Consider the following 20016-nt stretch of genomic DNA (forward strand, 5'->3'; position numbering starts at 1 on the left):
CAGCTAGTTACTGTAGGTGTTTTACAGTAAACTACTGCAATGGCTGTTTGAAGATACATTATTAAAGAATCTATTAACGCACTTAAGTCACACAGTCTTAGATGAACAAGTGTAAATAACAGATGAACACAATAAATCTGTCAAGATTTCACCAGAGGAGAATTAAACACAAACATCAATAACATCTTCACATATTACAGACACCACTTTCACTTTATTTCTGTCATCTGTGTAAGATCTTATTGAGATTTAACTCTAGTTCATAGTGGTTCAATTATGTTTTAAGTCACCATTATGGCGATCAGTGTTTGCTTTGGTTGGACTCTTTGACTTTCTTGTAGCTTTAAAATGTACACTTATACAATAACACTGAAAGGGACTTTACAGGAACCGCAACTTTATGTTTGCTTAGTAACTGAAGATACATCTGAAAGAATTCAATCATTAAATAATAATAATATAGCATTAAAGATTTATTAAGATATGTTTGGTAAAGTGATTACATGTTATAATGGAAAGATCTCTGTCAGAAAATCTTTCTTTGCAATTGAGACACAGTTAGACACTTGACATACAAACCTCATCAATGGTGACAAACAATCATGAATGAGTTTTGTACTATGTACCCAGCATGCATTGCAGCATGAAGCTGTTCAGTTGATTGTCACCATTGTTGAGATTCATATGTGGATTGTTCATTTCTCTGTGTCCGACTCATTCTATAGGTTAATATTTTGTCTATATAGTGTGAGAGCACTTTTGAAAATTGAAATACTATACATTCTTTTTACTGGTTTACATCACTTCATGGCAATAGTCCCACCACATGGTCAAATTTTGAGCAAACATGTTTAGAGCACATTTAGGAAGAGTTAGTTTTAAAAATAAGAGCTTTTGTAGATGTGTGACCTACAGTAACTAGCTGGCAACAGTGTTGCCAATATATTACTGTAGAAATAGCGGGTAAGGGCTAACCGTGTGTAAACCGCCAGCGATTGACATCTACCTGATACTGCACTCATATTCATATAAAGAAGCCATGTTGACAAGTTTTTGTAAGTTAGAGCAAAATCCACAAGATTGTAGTACCTTCATTGCCCTGTAAATGGCAATATTAATTATAAGATAGGTGTCATGCAAAATGTAATGTGTAATTGCATTAGTCATTACAAATGTAGTGGAGTAAAGAGTACATATACTTGTTCAAAAATGTAGTTAAGTAGAGAGTAAAAGTTGCTAATATCTTTAATACTCAGTACAACTACAAAGTAGCCAAAAAGATACTTAAGTAAAGTAACTAAGTACATTTACTCCAATACTTTACACCACTGCTGGGATGTGCATGTAATGTGGTGATTTCTTTTGGGATTTATGCCACGTTTCTCCTTCAAAATGACCTTAATAGTAAAACTAACCACATAGAAAAACAAATGACACATTACGAATTGTAAAATATCCACCGAGGATGATAAACGATAACAACTTTCACATCTTTGCAGTAAAACCGTGTTTTCCCTAAAGCCCGCCAGAGAGACACTGAGGCACAGAGATGTTTCCAGCTTTCTCAAACAATCGTCTGCACACATTTGAACATCTAGTGTGTCAACAATTATTACATCGTTTCTTTTTGCATGATTATCCTTCATTGTCTTCTAAACAAGCACTAATCATCAAGCTCCAATGGATTACTTGCCAACCTCACCAGCAGACTAAACTTCCCATCCCCTTTATCAGCCGGTCCAGAGCTTCGATGTTTCACTTACCACTTTTACATCTGAAACTGGTCAGCATAAGTCCAACATTTACTTAAAACATTTAACAGATGCTTTAAACTAAGCGGTCTCATTCTACAGTATGTACAGCCGTGGAAAATATGAAGAGAGCATAAATGTTAATTTAATCAGCATTTCTACATGTATTGTGGCCATTCCAGTCCAGTGTCTGAGTTTCAACAAAATCAAACCTCGAAACTGACAAAGTCATCCAACAGCAATGTGAAAGACTGACAGCATGACAAGACACATGAAAATCGAGGTTATCACATTCAAAATTTCTTTTTTACTTTTCTTAAATACGTGTGCAAAAATGACTGTTGCATTGCTTAAAAGTGATTATGAACTTGGTTTCTTTGCCGTATTTGAGGTCTGAAAAATACAGAGCATCTTTTATGTTATCTCGGCCTGTTTCTCCAGTTTTTATTTTCTGCAAATAAATGCAAATAGAAACAATACTTTTATTGGAAATTTGGGAGAAATATTATTAGTTCACAGAATGAAACAAAAATGATCATTTTACCTAAACGCATACCAATGAAACGTAAATTTAGAAAAACAGAAAATAATTGTGAAATGGTCTCTTAATTTTTTCCACGGCTATATATTTTATTTACATTTACGCATTTGGCAGATGCTTTTATCCAAAGTGACTTACATTGCATTATACTTTACATTTGTTTCTGACTATGTGCAACCCCCTGGGATTGAACCCATGACCTTGGCATTGCTAGTGCAATGCACTAACCACTGAGCCACAGGAAAGCTTTTTTATTTGTACCAACTCAAGTGTACTGAAAAGTACCAATAATTGTGATACATTAAAACTGTAAAAGAGAGAGTGAGAGTGGGAGAGAGAGTTTGGTACTTCAACACACACACCTAAAAAGCACTTTCATAAATGCAGCGTTTTCATCTGTCAGTGCTCACAGTGTGTGTGTGTGTGTGTGTGTGTGTGTGTGCGTGTGTGTGTGCACGAGCACTGCAGTGTATTTCTGCAGCCTCATTTGTTCACACGCACACACGATCTGTCTTTTAACCAGTGTGATGCGCCATCACTGCAGTGTTCATATTAGCAGTCAGATCAGCGCATACACAACTGTACACACACACACACACACCTGTCCACTTACTCCTGCTAAATAACAAACCAGTGCCAACAGTTTTTTTTACGCATTATGCAGGTCACGCCATTTAAATGATTGATGAGAAAACTACTGAATCCTTTTTAAGACTATATAAAGTAATACGGTCTACAGTTATGACACTTTTGTGTGACACTTTTCAGCTCGCTTTCATTATACTGTACAGTATAATGACGTTCACCTTGTGATTCACTAAAGAAGGTCAAACGGGTTTGCAGTGACAAACATAAACAGCAAATAATGACTGATTTTAGACATCTTTTGTTTACGTTTCTGAAAGTGTAAGCAAACATTGTGCAACACTCACTCAAATATTAACATACAGTCATTTCTATATTTATCATTACCCCCAAACAAGCCTGACACTAATAACTGCCGCCCCATCTGACACTTCTGCTAAAGCGTACGTCTGATGATTTACATAACACTTACGCTCAAACCATCGAGCTTAACGACGACACGTTCAATTAGACAATATCACACTGTGTCTTTATTAAAGCGCTGTGGATGCCGGCACCCCCTGCGCCAGTCTAGTCTCAGAGTCTCGGTACGCCCCGGCAAAGTCCGTTTACGGAACTCTGCGGCCATGTTTGCAACGCCTCTGGTCAGCTATTTACGTCATAGCAAGTCCACAGTCTAATCTACTTGAATGGGGGAAGGCATATATTTCAAAAGTCGCTGGCAAATCACAACTAAACAGCAATTGATTTCCGATGAACTGTATCATAAATTTATGACTAAAAATCACCTTTTTCCATGTCGCCTCATCCACTGCGCCTGCGCACAGGCTGGCAAGCACCTTACGAGAGCCCCGCCCCAGAGAATCGTCAGTCTTTATTGATTGACGATTGGCTCGTTTTACTTGGAGGCGGGACTTCCTTCGCTAAAGCGGCCATATTGAGCCACCATTCAATGAAAAAGCAGAGGCGGAACTTGTTAATATTAATATCTTTGGCGCGGGTCAGACTGAGCTTCTGACGAAAGCTGGAGTGGATGCAGCTAATGGCTTGGCTGCGGGGTGAGCTGAGAGACTTTAAAAGGTTGCAGTGAGCCCGGCGTGTCGCTGATGCAGGACTCAGACGCAATTGATCTTCAACTTGTCACACGCTGGGGATTACATTTGCGGTTTGAAATGATGAGCCGTTTAAGCATATACACACACACACAGGGGCTTGCTTTTAATGTGTGCTGTGGGTTTGATACGCTCAGACCATCGAGTTTAATGAGAGAGAGATAGTGTAGCGAAAGAGAGATAGTGTAGCGAAAGAGAGAGAGGGACAATATCTCAATCATGGTGCACTCATATTTCAAAATGACACTTGCATGTGAATGCAGTAAGACACAGTTGTCAAGAGCAATGCTGAATGCATGATAGTACTTTGAGCCAAAAAGAAAAGGGTTTGGAGAATGAGTAAAAGAGAGAAAATCTTAGCTCAAGGTGGCTAGTCTGCGCCAATACTATACATGGATTTATGAAATGTAGAGGACAGTGGAGAGAGAGAGAGAGAAAGAGAGAGCGAGAGCGAGAGAGAGAGAGATTTAAAGATAACGGTTAACAGTTATGAAAAGAGAGACAGACAGATACAAAGAGACAGACAGGTACAGGGAGACACACAGAGCTGAAACAGACAGGTATATAGAGAGAAGGACAGGCCAAGAGAGAGAGACAGGCAGAGGAAGATAGACAGGCACTGAGGAGGAGACAGACAGAAGGGGCAGGCACATATAGAGAGACAGGCCAAGGAAGAGAGACAGGGAGGCACCAATGAAGAGACAGGCAGAGGAATAGAGACAAGCAAAGGGAGAGAGACAGGCAGGCAAGGATGGAGAGACAGGGAGGCACAGATGGACACATAGGTAGTGGGAATAAAGACAGGAACTGAGCAACAGACAGGGCGAGGGAGAGAGACAGGCAGACAGAGAGAGAGAGAGAGAGACTGAGAAAGAGACAGGCAGAGAAGGGTGGGCACAGAAGGGTGAGAAGGGTGGGCACAGATGGACATATAGGTAGAGAGAGAGACAGGCACTAAGAAAGTGAACGTAAACAGATGGAGAGACAGGCGGTGAAAGAGAGACAGGCACTGAGAAGGAAACAGACTGAAAGAGAGAGACATACATGCAAAAGAAGAGAGACAGGCATTGAGAAAGGGACAGGCTGAGGGGGAGAGAGGAAGGCACCAACGGAGATATAAGTAGAGAGAGACAGGCATTGAGAAAGTGTACATACACAGATGGAGAGAGACAGGCACTGAGAAAGAGACAGGCTGAGGGAGAGACAGCCATGCAGAAAAAGAGAGACGGGCACTAAGACACACAGACAGAGAGACAAGCAAAAAGGGCAGGCACTCAGAAATAGACATGCACGGGACGAGATACAGTCTCCTCCGCTCAAGGTTTTTGCTTTGTAAAACTGCAGAGCTACTTTTCACACAGCCATGCGTGTGTGCGACAAACACAGCAGAAAGAGTCCGAACCATCCAGTTTCTGCATCACCCCCCGGCTTAAACCCTGAATACACCGCTGTGCTTCAGTGACCATGAACAAACACACACACACGGGTGCATGCACAAGGTTAAACACAACCACACACACCACCGGCGATTCCAGCGCAGGACAAAACAAACACTGACCTGACACCATGGTCCATCCTTTACACTGGCTGCACACCAGATCTTACGGTATCCATACAGTACGTCCCTCTGCGTGTGTGTGTGTGTGTTGGTGTCAGCGGAGCGCTACTGTTAGCCGGTCCAACCAGAGGTGAGAAGTCATGGTGTTGTGCGAGCCAGCGTGGGCGCTCGATCTGAACGCAGCAAGCAGTGAGAGAGCAGCGCTGTGCTCGGTGTGTGCGTAACTGATCTCGCTCCACACACACACACACACACACAGCTCGGCATCCCTACCCCTCCCTCGCAAATTTCTCTTTCAGCCTTCTCTGTATATACAAATAAAGCCGTTTCAGTTTCCTGTCAGTAGCATTTTACCATCTCCACATGTAGCATTTAAAGGGACAGTTCACCCCAAAATGAAAATTCTGTCATCATTGACTCGCCCTCACGTCATTCCAAACCCGTATGACTTTCTTTCTTCTGCAGAACACAAAAGAAGCAGAACACAAAAGAAGAGATTTTGAAGAATGTTGGTAACCCAACAACATTGGCCCCCATTGACTTCCCTTGTATGGACAAAAAAAAACACAGAGACATTTCTCAAAATATCTTCGTTTGCGTTCCACAGAAGAGTCATGAATAAACTCAATTTTTTCTGCGAACTGTCCCTTTAATTCTGCAAAACTAGGGGTCGATCCTCTGTCCCCTTGTGTTTTACAGACATAATGGTATATTGATCAAAGCTTCCCTCATCAATCCACGTGTTTTGTAATGCTTCTGTCTTACAACACACACACGCACGCACGCAGAGTGCTGCTGTTATTACGCTCTTCCACATGTGAATAGCCAGAGGCTTGAGTCAGCACAGAACAATTTGTTGTGAAATAAGACTCGCGAATTGCCAATTCGACTTCAGAGTGGAAAGCGGCGTCGCTCTGCTCTAGCGTGTCTAATACGCGTAGCTCTCGCTCTCTCCGGGGCAACGCACCGGAAAAGAATGACAGACCGGTTTTGGTGCGCTTGATAGATTTCGATTTTTACCCAACATTTCCATACGGATTTCCTAATGCAAAGCTTTTCTGGAAAGTTCTTCATTGGTGAGAGCAGATTTCATTCGCTTTCAGTCCCATACTACAATTAGCCGGGCATGTGGGAGGAAACGGTCCGATTAACCAATCACAAAGGAGCCCCTCTGTTTTCAAGTCCATTACACCTGCACTGAAGCGCAGCTCCGAACAACCGAGCGCACAAATCTGCACCTCGCAAGGAATGAGCTGGGACGTTCTGAAGCTTTTTTTGTCAAACAGACAAATTTCTCCAGAATCGAACACGTATACGCCAGAGGGCCGTCTGTATCGGAACCTCAGTCATGATTACAAATAGCTTGGACTTTGCAGGTTGTATCTTGTTGATGGATGGTAGGTGTCGGTAATTGTTAAACCACGCTGGGACCGTAATGATGTCTTTGACACCATTCGGGCGAGAAGGCGATCACAAAGATTAAAGATCACATTTGTCTGAGACCCGAGCAAGAAGTGGTAACGGATCTGTGATTGAAGATTTATCCTCTGTGAAACGATAGCAGGCGAGATGGGAGGGGTAAACAAGTCAATTAAACGGACAGATGAGGATTGAGCCATAATGGGATGGTGAGACACAAACCAGCGGGCGTTTAGCTGAACGAGGGTGCTTGATTCATCACGGAGAAGGTTCACTCATCAGTGCGTGAAGCTCCATCTTCAAAAAAGATCGGAGTGAAAACGCACTTACTGTAAACGCCAATGTGACCTCTGTCGATGACTCGAGCAAAGACACACAATGATGCTTTGTAAAGACGTCACAGGGAAGTTTCATTCTGTGATTACTTCGCTTTCAACCAGACGGGGAATTTCATGTTCCGTGAGGGAGAGCCAGCCGTTCCGTCCCTCAATTTGTATTTTGAGGAGCACAGAAGCAATCGTCTCTAAATTAGGACACCGAGGGGCTGAGAACAATGTTCTTTACGCAAGGACAATCAACTCACCAGGAGCTGTTTTATGTTGTGCATGGAATTTATTTTAAGCACCAGCGAAAAGAACAAAGCGGCGTCATCAAACGGGCTGTGAAAATAGAGAATACAGACTGCGTAGTGCACTCACTTAAGTGTTCCTTTGCTTTGAGAGCAAAATGTTGTTTGTTTCATGAAGCACAACCATTGTGCGCCTGAAAAAAAGCGGTTTCTCCAAAGGCAAGTTTTAAGTCCCCATGCTATTCCAAACGGACCTTCTTTTTTCTGTGAAACTTGTCTTGTCTGTTAAAGGGATAGTCCACCTAAAAATGAACATTCTGTCATCATTTACGCACTCTTAAGTTGTTCCAAACCTGTATGCATTTCTTTGTTCTGTTGAACGCAAGATAGGATATTTCGAAGAATTTAGCAAATCATTTCTCGAGCACCTTTGGCGACCATTTAATTTTTTCCTATACTGCGGTGCCTCAAAAATCTTAGTTGCTAACATTCTTCCAAATATCTTTCTTTGGGTTCAACTTAAAGAAATGTATACATGTTTAGAACAACTTGTGGTTGGGGGGGTGAGTCATTTATGACGTAATTTTCTTTTTTGGGTGGAGTAACCCTTTAATGGCTAAACACACTTACTCACGCATTACACAAAATTAATACACATGGAGCAGAATCTGACAATCTCGGTCCCCATTCACTTTCATTGCAATCGAGGAAAAACTGCTTCGATATTACTCCTCATGTTCCACAAAACAACATACACAGAAAAAATACCACGAGAAGTCTTTGGTTTTGAAATGACACGAGGATGAGAATGACGACAGAATTCTTATTTTTAGGTTTGCTGTCCCTGTAAGAGAGCATCTGCCAAGTCAGTACGCTACCTTTCAAAATCAAGATAACAATGCTCAGCTTTCAAATCAGATCAATGCCAGACTGTTTAGCTTACTAATGGTTAACCGGTGAGTCTTGAGAGAGAGAGAAAGAGACAGAGAGAGAGACAGAGAGAGACATAGACATAGACAGACAGACAAAGAGAGAGAGAGAGAAAGAAAGAGAAAAAAAAAGAGAAAAAAAAAGACAGAAAGAGAGAGAGAGAGAGAGAGAGAGAGAGAGAGAGAAAGAGCGAGCGAAAGCGAGAGCGAGAGCGAGAGCGAGAGAGAGAGAGAGAGAGAGAGAGAGAGAGAGAGAGAGAGAGATTTGTTGGGTTTTTTTTTCCAGGTGAGTGTATATGAATTAAGACGAAAGCTGAAGAAACTGGGACGGCACCATACAGCTCTTTGAAAACTGCAAAACACTAATACTGACCTAGACGCACCCTTGCGGAGGAAAGTGTCCTAAATACACAAATACACAACAATGGAGAGATCAAGACCAAGAGTGTTTGCTGTTTCTTCACAGTAAAAAAAGGATAAAAAGCATCAGACAAAAACAAAACAAAAAATATCTGGCGAAAACAGACATAAAATAGTGACTTCTACTTTTATATAATTGCAATATTAAAAAGTAGGGATGGAACGATAAACTCAGGGCACGTTGCCAATCAGATTCGAACCCTTTACTTTCTACATGAACACCACTGCACTGTGTCTGTTAATCGCTACACAACATGGTCCGCAAACGACAGAGAAGTCACCTTCTCCCCCCATTACGCAAGTGGACCATTTCCATGATGCGCTGAAGATTTAGCATGAGGTAACTGGGACGGGGCCAGAGCTGTCAGGGTGTGTATTCACAGCGCTGGCAGCTGTGCAGAGTTGGGCGGCACTCTGAAGAGGGCGTGCATACGTGAGCGTGTCTCCGTTATTAATGGTCGAGCGGAGCAGGCTCATAACTCTGACATTAGGAAAAAGCCGGTGATAATTATGGCCCAATCTCTGGTCCTGGATCAGTATGTCCCGCTCCAGATAAACGAGGGCCGGCTCCCAGCCAGCGCTGATGGATTGAAGAATGCTTTCTTCCGCCCCGGGCGTCTCAACACATCTCTTTCTGTCCCGCTATTAAGGAAGGCACTTGATCTATTAGACAAAGACTGCGCGGACACAATAATGTCTTTTCGGATTGTCGGAGCGGTATTTGCTGGCGGTTCTTTCGCTGAGAAGTTGAAGAGGAAGCAAATAATCGTCAGCTCTCAGGGCAGCGGTGTGAACGTGTGTTTCTTTAATGTTGACTACCAGAAAAATGTGTTGTTTTTTGGAGCAGAAAAAAACACAATGGTTCCAAAATGTCATATTTTTGTGTATAAAAATATAAGCGCCGTCAAACGATTAATCGCGATTAATCGCATCCAGAATAAAAGTTTGTGTTTGCATAATAATTAGTCTGTGTGCTGTTTAATTTTGTATTAAATACACAAACGCATATATTTCAGAAAAATATTAAACATAAAAATTAATAAATATTTATATATAATTTTAAAATACTGGTAAATATTTAATAAATATAAATGGTAAATATAAATAACTATATGTAAATATTTCCTAAATGTGTATACATGTATGTGTTTATAAAAACAAAATTATTATGCAGAGTACACAGACATATATTTTATATAAACACAAACTTTTATTCTGGATGTGATTAATCGCAATTAATTGTTTGACGGCCCTAAAAAATATATAAATATGAATTCTTCTGTAAAAAAATCATTAAAGATTTAAGACGTCCGAATCACAATTTTGATTTGCTAACAAAACCTGTTAATTTTTGTGTGCTTAATAAATGTGAATATTTTGACTATGATTCCATTAAAATGACGTTTAAAAGCTCCTCCGAAGATCCCATACCATCATACACAGATAAATACACTATTTTTGGAAAATGAAGCAGTTGTCTTACTATACGTTTACACATTTATTCATTTGTCTTACTATACATAATGTATTTCTAGCTGGACATGTTTTGTTTAGATGATGGATGAGCTATGTTGATTGACAGTATCTTAAAAGTGTAAAAGAGTCTCCTGAATAGACTCTCATGATGGACTCTTAAGAGGTTTCTGGCTGGGCTCTTTTTGCTTCCTTTTTCTCGCTCCTGTGAATGAAAATCAGATTCGAGAAGAGTCCTGTCACTCACACATCAGCTTGAAGGGAAAGTGTAGCGCCATGATTTAAATTCTCAAAAATGTGCTTATTAAGTTTACTGATGGAGAGAGTGGAGAGGGAACATGACGCAGGTCAGATTCAAACCTGAATATCCCGAATGAGCACAAGAAATGTCTCTGCAGAGAATAATAAAAAGGCCAAACTGAATGACTTGTGAGGTAAACTGGTTTATTACAATCAGTGCTTTGCTAATATAAATACATAAATAGTAATCTGCAATAAATAATTGATTTTTTCAATATTAGAATGAAAAAATAGAACAAATTGAAAAACAAAAAGAAATTTACCCAATTCCAGTTCTTAAAGATGAATGAAAATGTTAGATAAGTGAATCAAGAATCGAAATGAGAATATGTAGACATCCACAAATTAGTGATCGACTATCAAGAAAAACGCAAAAACGCATTAAAAAGGGACATTTCACCCTACAATGACATGAGGGTGAATAAATGATGACAGAATTTTCATTTTTGGGTGAACTGTCCCTTTAAGAAGAGTCCAAACTGAACCTAAAAGACAGCCAGAAACCACCAAAAACCAAAGAAGCCCCAACCAAGAAACAACGGACAGAGAAAAGCAACACGCTAATGCACAACACGCTTCCACACACCACCAAAAACCCTGATGCAACACACCTTAATCACCGAGCAAGAAGCCGCACAACTACCCTGAGACCGACCTGCACACCGCAGCCTATCAGCCCATCATAACATCTCGAACCTCAAAGAACAGAAGCAACGAGAGAATAAGAGAAAAGAAGAATCCTTGATGATATTTTATTCCTGGGCTCTCTTGACGAGAATACAGATTACTATTGGGGAATTCCTGGACATATAGTCGCCTTCACTAGCCTGAAAAAGAGAAACAGAGATATTATTTGAACTTTCTTTGATATGGCTGATACGTCCTGTCAGGGCTTATAACAGGTCTCGCTTGAGGCCAAAGTGTGCGATGGTTAAAATAATTTGTTTTATAAATTTATAGATTATTTTGTTAATTTTGCCCATTATACTCACACACACAAAATATTTTATACTGTATATAACTTATATCGTAAAAGGTGTGCCTAAAATATAAATAAAAAAGCAGTTTTAAAAATGATTGTTAACAATAAATATAAATAATTATTAGTAATATAATAATTAATATGAATAAAATATTACATATATATCATATCATAAGACGCTGCTAGTCTCTCTATTCTCTAACACACACTATAAGGTTCCACCATCCAGGACATCAAACTGCTCTGGAGCATTGTAATCTCATAATATACTGTCCTTGCAGGGAGAAAAAACTGCTGAGGCTAAGCAATTTGGTTTAAATATATGTACGAAAGCTGTCAAGGTTTCCAGGCCTGTCTAATGAATGCTGATACTCATAAAATCAAACCTTCAACGCCAAGCATAAAACAGCCGCACTCACGACCCGGTCCGAGAAGATGCAAGAAAACAGATGAAAGGATAATGAAGGTGATGAAAACAGAGATGGACACGAAAAGAGAGTCAAGAGGACACGGCTGGCGAAATGCTTATAAGGTACAAAGTGAGGCTTTCCTGATCACTTGATACTTTCTCCGTTCTTGAAAAATAACATTCGCAGCAAGTGCGGAGACTACTTCTCATTAGCTGCGCTTCATTACGGCTCTTAATTAAGGCCGGTCTGAAGAAGATCGAGACGGTGTCTCGGCAACTTGTCACGTTCTTCTGGAAAACCAGAGGAGAGAAGATGAAATGCGGAGGAATGCTAAGACTCGGTTCTTGCGATTGCCACCATAGTTGTATAAGATATTAGGGATGCAAGATAACGCAGTTTAAGAATTTTTTGTTTTATAGTTCTTGTACAAGTCTGTGGTGCTAATTATTGTGGTAATGTTTATTATCATATAGCATCAATGTTTTAGTGTATATTTAGCTCAAGGTCATTTTAAGCTTACATCATTAATTACGATATATTGCAAATAAACAAAAACTGTGAAAATGTTCACATATTTTAAAAATTATTTTCCAATTGTCACTGTCAGAGAATTCTAGAAATTTCTGTAGCACCGGAAAGGTGGGATGCGATGATGGGTGACTACGTCTGGAACTTGGTTCGTGAGTACAGTATTAGTCATAAAAGACAAAAGCGATCAAATGTAGACTTCTGAAGTTTTGGACGACTCATTTTTAGTATCTGTTATGTTAAACTGTTTTTTTTTAGCTCAGTGTTATGCCACTACCTTGTCATTTCTGCGTAAGAGTAATAATACCGAAATGTACAAATGTGTGAATTTTTTTCTTCGTTTTTTGGTTAATACTGTCGATGGCAAAAAAAATGTATGTGATTTTGTTATATCAGCATGTTAAACTTTTCATTGTGAAGTGGGTAAAATGATACTCACGATTATTTGATAAAAAATTCAATGTAATGTAGTAAATATATTACACCTCACAACCAATAAATACAACAGCAACATCGTATTTTAAAGATCGCTATCGTCTATACACTCCGTGCCAAAAATGATGAATGTTTCGTGCTTGCAATTAACACATTAATATCACAAAGATTATGATTAATTGCATATGCAGAAATTGTGATTAAAATATGATTAATCGTGCAACTCCACCAATTTTAATCAAAATACTCAAATCAAACTACATTATGGCCAAAGCGAAAAAATCAAGTTGTGTATACACAATAAAAATAGTTAATAATAATCATATAAATAAATCAAACAAATATTTTGAAACAATATTTCGTATAGATGTAACAATATATCGGTCAATAATCGTTATCGGACGATAAAAGCTATTTTTCACACAACGGCTATACAGCCGATAAACGGCCGATATATCCTATCAATCAAAAAAAGGACAGGAAAATGCAACGCATTTGTGCTCTCTGTGTATAGAAAATGTTAAGAAATTTGATGTTCAATATTAATAGTCATTATATGAATTAATAACATTTACCAAGTTAAGAAATATTAATTTAATTTAGTAAATGAAAGTTAAAGGTTTAGACAACAGAGTCGGGCCGAGTACCAAAACAACCTTGTAGCCAATCAGCAGTAAGGAGCACAATGCACAGGACGCACATTAGCCGAGCGCTGACGAAAGCGACAGATGGGGGTAGGGGTGTGTTTGTTTTAGTGATTTGAACATCAACAACGGCTAAGAGAAATCGGACACCCCGCCTTTAATATAATATCGGCATCAGCAGATAACACTCTAAATGATCGGATATCGGTATAAGTGGAGAAATTTAGTATCGGTGCTTCTCTAATATTTATTCAATATTTATACAAAATGTCTCCCGTTCTACCTGGCCAATATTTGAGCAAATCGAAAGCTTGTTTCACATGAACAAATTTGATATGTTTTCTTACGACGCATGATTTGTTTGACACGCTCACACCTGTTTACCTTTACTGATCTCTGAGCTGAGCAACAGTGTTGAAAACGTTTCAAGGTCGAGATGTCAATCCCAAAAGGAAAAAACACAAGTTCCAAACTTCACACATGCTATGAAAAAACAACAACATTTAGAGCCACTAAAATTGCTTTGGATAAAAGCCTCAGATAAACAAGTAAATGTAAACTAAGAAAGAAACCACGACAGGAAGTGACGCCTGTCAATGACAGGTAGGTAAGTGCAGAAAGACTGTCGAGGCCTCCCACAACGATTCTGAGGGTGCCATAGACGAAGAAAGCTCTGACATTGATGGTTGTACATTTAGCTGCTGTTTGGCAGCAGTCCACGAGTCCAGCGTGCTAATCCGTCGACGTGCGGTCTCCGGGCACACACGCAGAAGGCTTCACGCAGCACGCCGGATGCGAGCGGGCATGCGAGGGAACATGCGCGCAGCGGGTAAACAGACGGCCTGCCAAACTCCTGGAATGACTGGAGTTATTAATCATGCAGCAGTAATTACACTAGGCAGGAAGGGGAAGCGACTGCAGTGGCGTATCGGCCACTCATACATGCACACAAGCACACTACTGGGAAAGGCTGGATTATGAAAAAAATCGTGAAGAACGTGCAAAAGTGACAGCGTGATGAATCTGAGATGCCGATGAAGTTCTGACAAAGGGAGTTAATCAGGTTAGCGTGTCCCGCTTGCCAATCTTTTACATTCAATAAGAAAAAGTCTTATACTGTACAAACCATGCAATTCATCTGCAAGAGTGCAAAACGGTGGCAAACGTCGTCGAGTGTCAGGTTTTATGCAGGTGACAGTGTGGAAATGACATAAGGGAGGGACGCAGGGGCTTGACCTCCACCCGTTCCCCCAGGACCATCTCTGCCAGAAACATCCACAGCCTGCAAGTGCAGTGACATAGAAACAACCGAGAAAGAGAGATCTACCCGTGTGCCATTTTAAGCAGGTGGTAGCATTAAGGTAAACTTGCAGGTTCGTGCAAAACAAAAACAAAGTCAAAACGTCCCATCTAAATCACAATAACGAGAATCTAAAGGGAAATTGTTCTTCGTCGGCATCCAAGTCGCACACATCGATGACTGCCAATCCCAGGCCACAAAGCACCGTCCTCACTTCAGGTCTAAAACCGATGCAGTAGCAGGTAATTCTGCCAAAGATGGATCTAGAGGGAAATCGGGTCTTTTGTCTGCGGTGAAAAACCTGGCGTCTTCTATTTGACCATCTTGCGAGTTCTGTACAATTCAGTAGGCTGACTGATGTCCTGAACTGGAGATAAATTGCCGCTTGAAGGTCCCTTTTCCAAGCCCAAACAATCGTCTGCTTGCTTTGCTTTCAGCACAGAAGCTAATAGATGGCAGCGTTCACTCATTCTCAAGCACGTGTAAATCTGGAAACGGTCGACACCAGAGCTACGCTTAGCGAGATACATTCCAGAATATTCTGAATGTGTAAATGTTTGGAAAAGGGATTTTTAGGAGATACAGCAAAGACAAAACTATTTAACCCTCCTGTTATGTTTGGGGTTCAATTGACACCAACTCTGACATCTTCTGAAAAGTATCCTGATTGTATATTTCAACTTCCTTAAAATAGTAAAAAATGGATTTATGTAATAATGACACAAAAATAATTGTGTTTTCAGTTTTCATATATTCTGCTCGAACAATCAACTGTTCAGATAAAATACATACACATCAAAAAATAATGTTTTGTCCTAATATTTTATTTTAAATATTTGTTAGGTAAAGTATAAATGAAAAAAGGAAATAATTTAATTTTGGGTAACATTTCTGTGGTCAATATAGACTGTTTCGTAGGACGCACGCGGTTGACCGTTAACAGTTAACTTCCGATCTGTGTTTGGTTATGAATTAATATTACTATAAATTAAATTGTTATATTATAAGAATGTTTTACTGTATACTAATCGTAATAAATGAATTTAAAACTACTCAACAGTTATTGATACTTTGCGAAGGTCTACCGCAAGTTAAGTTTGGGCCACATAACGTTTATGTTGTTGCCGCTGAAACTGTCTATAACCCCAAACATTAAAACATTGCTAAAATTTGAACTTAACTTGAGGGTTAAAAATTTAGTGATATTAAAGTCAACACAAGAAAATACTTTTGTTTTGCATTTTTACATTTAATACAGCGGTTTTTTTACGGATACAAACAGCATATGGATGCGAGTAAATTATAAAACAACTAGGGCTTTCAAATGATTAATTGCTATTAATCGCATCCAGAATAAATGTTTGTGTTTAAATAATATACTGTATGTCTGTGTACTGTGCATATTAATTTTGTATTTATAAACACATACACGTACATATTTAGGAAATATTTATAGATGTATTTATTTATATTTACCAATAATTAAGTTTATATTTTTCTTAAATATATGCATGTATGTGTTTGTTTTTAAAAATACAAAATTAACATGCACAAAAAACAGAGGTATATTATGTAAACACAAACTTTTATTTTGGATGCGATTAATCGCGATTTGAGCAATTAACACAATCGTTTGAGCCACAAACTTGGTCAAAGTCACGAATTTGCTAACATATTAGTAACCTAAAAATAGCGTCATATAGTTTTATATATTTTTGTCCTTTAACATCCTTACGTTCATTTAACATCTTGAATTATTAGAAAAAGATTGAATGAAAAAAGTGAATATAAATTTTTTTAAATGTGAGACTTCTAACCCTCACTGTACTCTTCATGTAATATCGTTTTTAAATACACACAAGTCAGCAAATCGTGACACGACGCTTAGTCTTATCGCACTTCCGACACTGTGACGCAAATGCCCGTAATCCCATTTTAACAAATTTTAAGCAAAGTTTGTGTTTATTTAACACTGAATAAATTCAATACACCGTATCTCTTATCTTAATCCACGAGCACACGTTTCCTAATGTTGAGGGATTAGTTAAAGTGCTGACTGCGTCGTTCCTGAACGCGCCGGAGTAAAGGAAGCTGCTGAGTCTAGTAAGGCATTCAGCATCGCACGGCTGTTGACTATCAACATCCCAGCGTCTCTTATGAACTGCATCACAAATCACTCCTCCTTCGATTTGATTGATGGGAACATGTGCTTTAGCCAATGATAAGGTAAACTCAAGTAATTTATCAGTGACAGATCTGTCAGTCGCAGGGACAAACACACAACCACATGCACATGAAATGCAATCATATTTGCAGTGCACAAGAAATAAAGGCCAGAAAACTGTTTCGAGAGGACTCAAACACGGAAGGTCAGCCTAGATGTTTGCTTAAGAACACTCACCTCTCGACTGCTCCTCATTCTCCTCTTCCTCCTGCCGCTCCTCCTCTTCCTGCATTTGGCTGGGAGGTCTGTAGGGTGGGGGGAGGCGCATGGGTGGAGGGCCGCTGGCCTGACCTGCTTTCTGCTTAAGAAATCAAAAAGCTCCTTTAGAGATTTGACAGATGAAACATGAACCACAGATGATGCTATAAACAGATGAAAGCACACATAAGGAGTTAGAAATTAATGTGAATTCATGTTGATGTGAAAACAGGAAAACGCAAAAATGGAAGGATTTGATTGGACAAAAATCTGTGTAGTGCAGAATGAGTCATCAATAGTTTTGGGCTGTTGTCCCAGAGGAGAACGTAATACGTACTAAAAGTGAATTTGGTCAAAGGAGTACACGAATATATAAATGTTAACTGCAACTACAGTGGAATGAGCAGTTATATCCTTACTGATTTAATAATAATGAAGGTGCACCAGCTGGTGAAGTAAGAAATGTTACTTTAGTCAGAGTGATAAACAAGGTCAACATAAAAAAGTGAAGCGTTCTGAGAGAAATATGCAAAAATAAATTCAATCACACACATTTCAAGCTAAATGGGAATGGTGTTCTCATGGGTGCCCTGAGTAAGTCGAGAAATAATATCAAATTTGCGCTGTAATTTTTATCAAGGTTGTGCGACCTAAGGAAAAGTGTTTTCCATTTGGACAAAATTAAAGTCACAAGTACTTCTGTGAAACAACCCCTCATGGAAAACTACTCCTGCCTGAATCAATGTGTGTTTGTCCGTATGTATGTGTAATGGAGAGAGAGATGTAATTGGCAATAGCAAAAACAGCTATAACAGTGAAAAACATAACTGGTAACAGCTATAAATCAGGCAATGGGCTATATCAAAAAGTGCTACCTGTGGTAAAAAACCCACAGGTGATGGTACTAAGAATAATTTGTTTAAGTCATCAATATCCCAAAAATGAGGCATTTTAACCCATATTTAAGATTATATCGCCCTTTATTGGACCCCAAATTATATTTTTTATTCATTTTTAAAAATATGTTACGTACAATCACTACTATTGGATATTTACTAAATTTACTATTTACTAAATATTCCTTAAAATTTAACTTTTTTCTTACGGTAAACCTATGGATTGGACCTTGTCAAATAAATAAATACATAAATATAATACATCAATTTAATATTTTAAAGGTCCAGTGTATGAAATTTAGCGGCATTTAGTGGTGAGGTTGTGAACTGCAACCGATGGCTCACTCCACCCCTCCCGTTCGAAGCACTACGGTAGCTGACACAGGACTAAGATGTCGTCACATTTTCATTTTTTTGCTGAAGGAGATAACGTATTTACGAAAATACGTTTCATATATTTATGAATCCATGTACCAGCATGGGTTAAAATGCTCTGTAGAGCAGTTCGTCCGTTTAGGGCTACTGTAGAAACAACATGGTGAATTCCATGTAAGGGGACCCGCGGTGTGTGTAGATAGAAAAAGCTCATTCTAAGGTAATAAAAACATTAACGCTTCATTATGTAAGGTCTTTATACACATCTGAAGACGTAGTAATATATTTAACTTTGGACTAAATTGCTGCTAGGATGACTCACGTTAGCATCTCTAACTGATCTATTAGAGCTAATAAGATATTAGCAGCCCTATGGAGCGCCGTAACACCGTTTCACCGCTACCGAGAGCTCAATGCTAATTAATATCTAATGAACGATGGAAAAACAATACAAAGGGGGGAAAACACCATCAGAGGTGTGAACACAATCATTTACGTGATTGCTAATTTTTCTATGCTAGTAACTGAACAATTTTGCATCCAATGCCAGCTGTTGCTTACAGCACACAAAGTCGAATGCAGTTTCACAAGACTCAATTTTCAATTTTCATTTTCAAATATATAGTCAAACCAAAGTTTTCCGAACTTTAAAGTATTTTCCGTTGGAAACAGGCCGAAATGTTAATTAAATTTGCCGGGTGTAATTAGAGGGACCAGCGTTGTGATTGCTGTAAATAATCACGTAGCCTCAGGAGCCGAATGCAACTAATGGATTGAGGAGCTATTAGGCAAATTACCGGAATTTCAAATTAATTGCTTGATAAAACTGGTTTAATGAAAATACGGCGACTCCGGAGGTCCGCGGAAGATTTCAAATTGGAATTCTTCAGCGGGTCTCTCGGGGCGAGACACCGTTTCTCAGAATTATGGGCTTGCTCATGCAAAATTGTCCTCGGGTATAACACAGTGTGACAATTCATACCAGCCTTACACACTTGCACTAGTTCAAACATTTTGAAACGGACCCTTAAAGGGAAAGTTCACCCAAAAATAAATTTACACACCCTTGAGTTGTTCCAAATCTGTATACATTTCTTTGTTCTGATGAACACAGAGAAAGATATTTGGAATAATGCTCATAACCAAACAGTTCTTGGCCACCATTGACTTCCATAGTAGGAAAAATGACAATGGTAGTCAAAAGTGCCCCAGAACTGTTTGCTGTCCTACATTCTTCAAAAAATATTCTTTTGTGTTCAACAGAACAAAAAAAATGATAAAGTAATTTTTCCTACTATGGGAGTCAATGGGTGATGAGATCTGTTTGGTTACAAGCATTCTTCCAAATATCTTTCTCTGTGTTCATCA

The 20016-nt window shown here is 39.1% G+C and overlaps 1 protein-coding gene across 7 annotated transcripts in view; it reads right to left on the bottom strand.

Moving 5' to 3' along the window:
• The window catches only part of patj (PATJ crumbs cell polarity complex component), an 84037-nt gene that overhangs the window by 25813 nt on the left and 38208 nt on the right, over window positions 1-20016 (bottom strand). For 5 of the 7 annotated variants that reach the window (XM_057326415.1, XM_057326416.1, XM_057326414.1 and 2 more), the window contains one exon: window positions 17357-17480. In XM_057326415.1, the coding sequence (XP_057182398.1) occupies window positions 17357-17480 (124 nt within the window). The remainder of the gene's footprint in view (window positions 1-17356; window positions 17481-20016) is intronic. The other 2 variants (XM_057326417.1, XM_057326413.1) reach the window with 1 other exon arrangement.

Source organism: Triplophysa rosa, linkage group LG25 (assembly GCF_024868665.1).
Source record: "Triplophysa rosa linkage group LG25, Trosa_1v2, whole genome shotgun sequence".
NCBI classification, from domain to species: Eukaryota; Metazoa; Chordata; class Actinopteri; order Cypriniformes; family Nemacheilidae; genus Triplophysa; species Triplophysa rosa.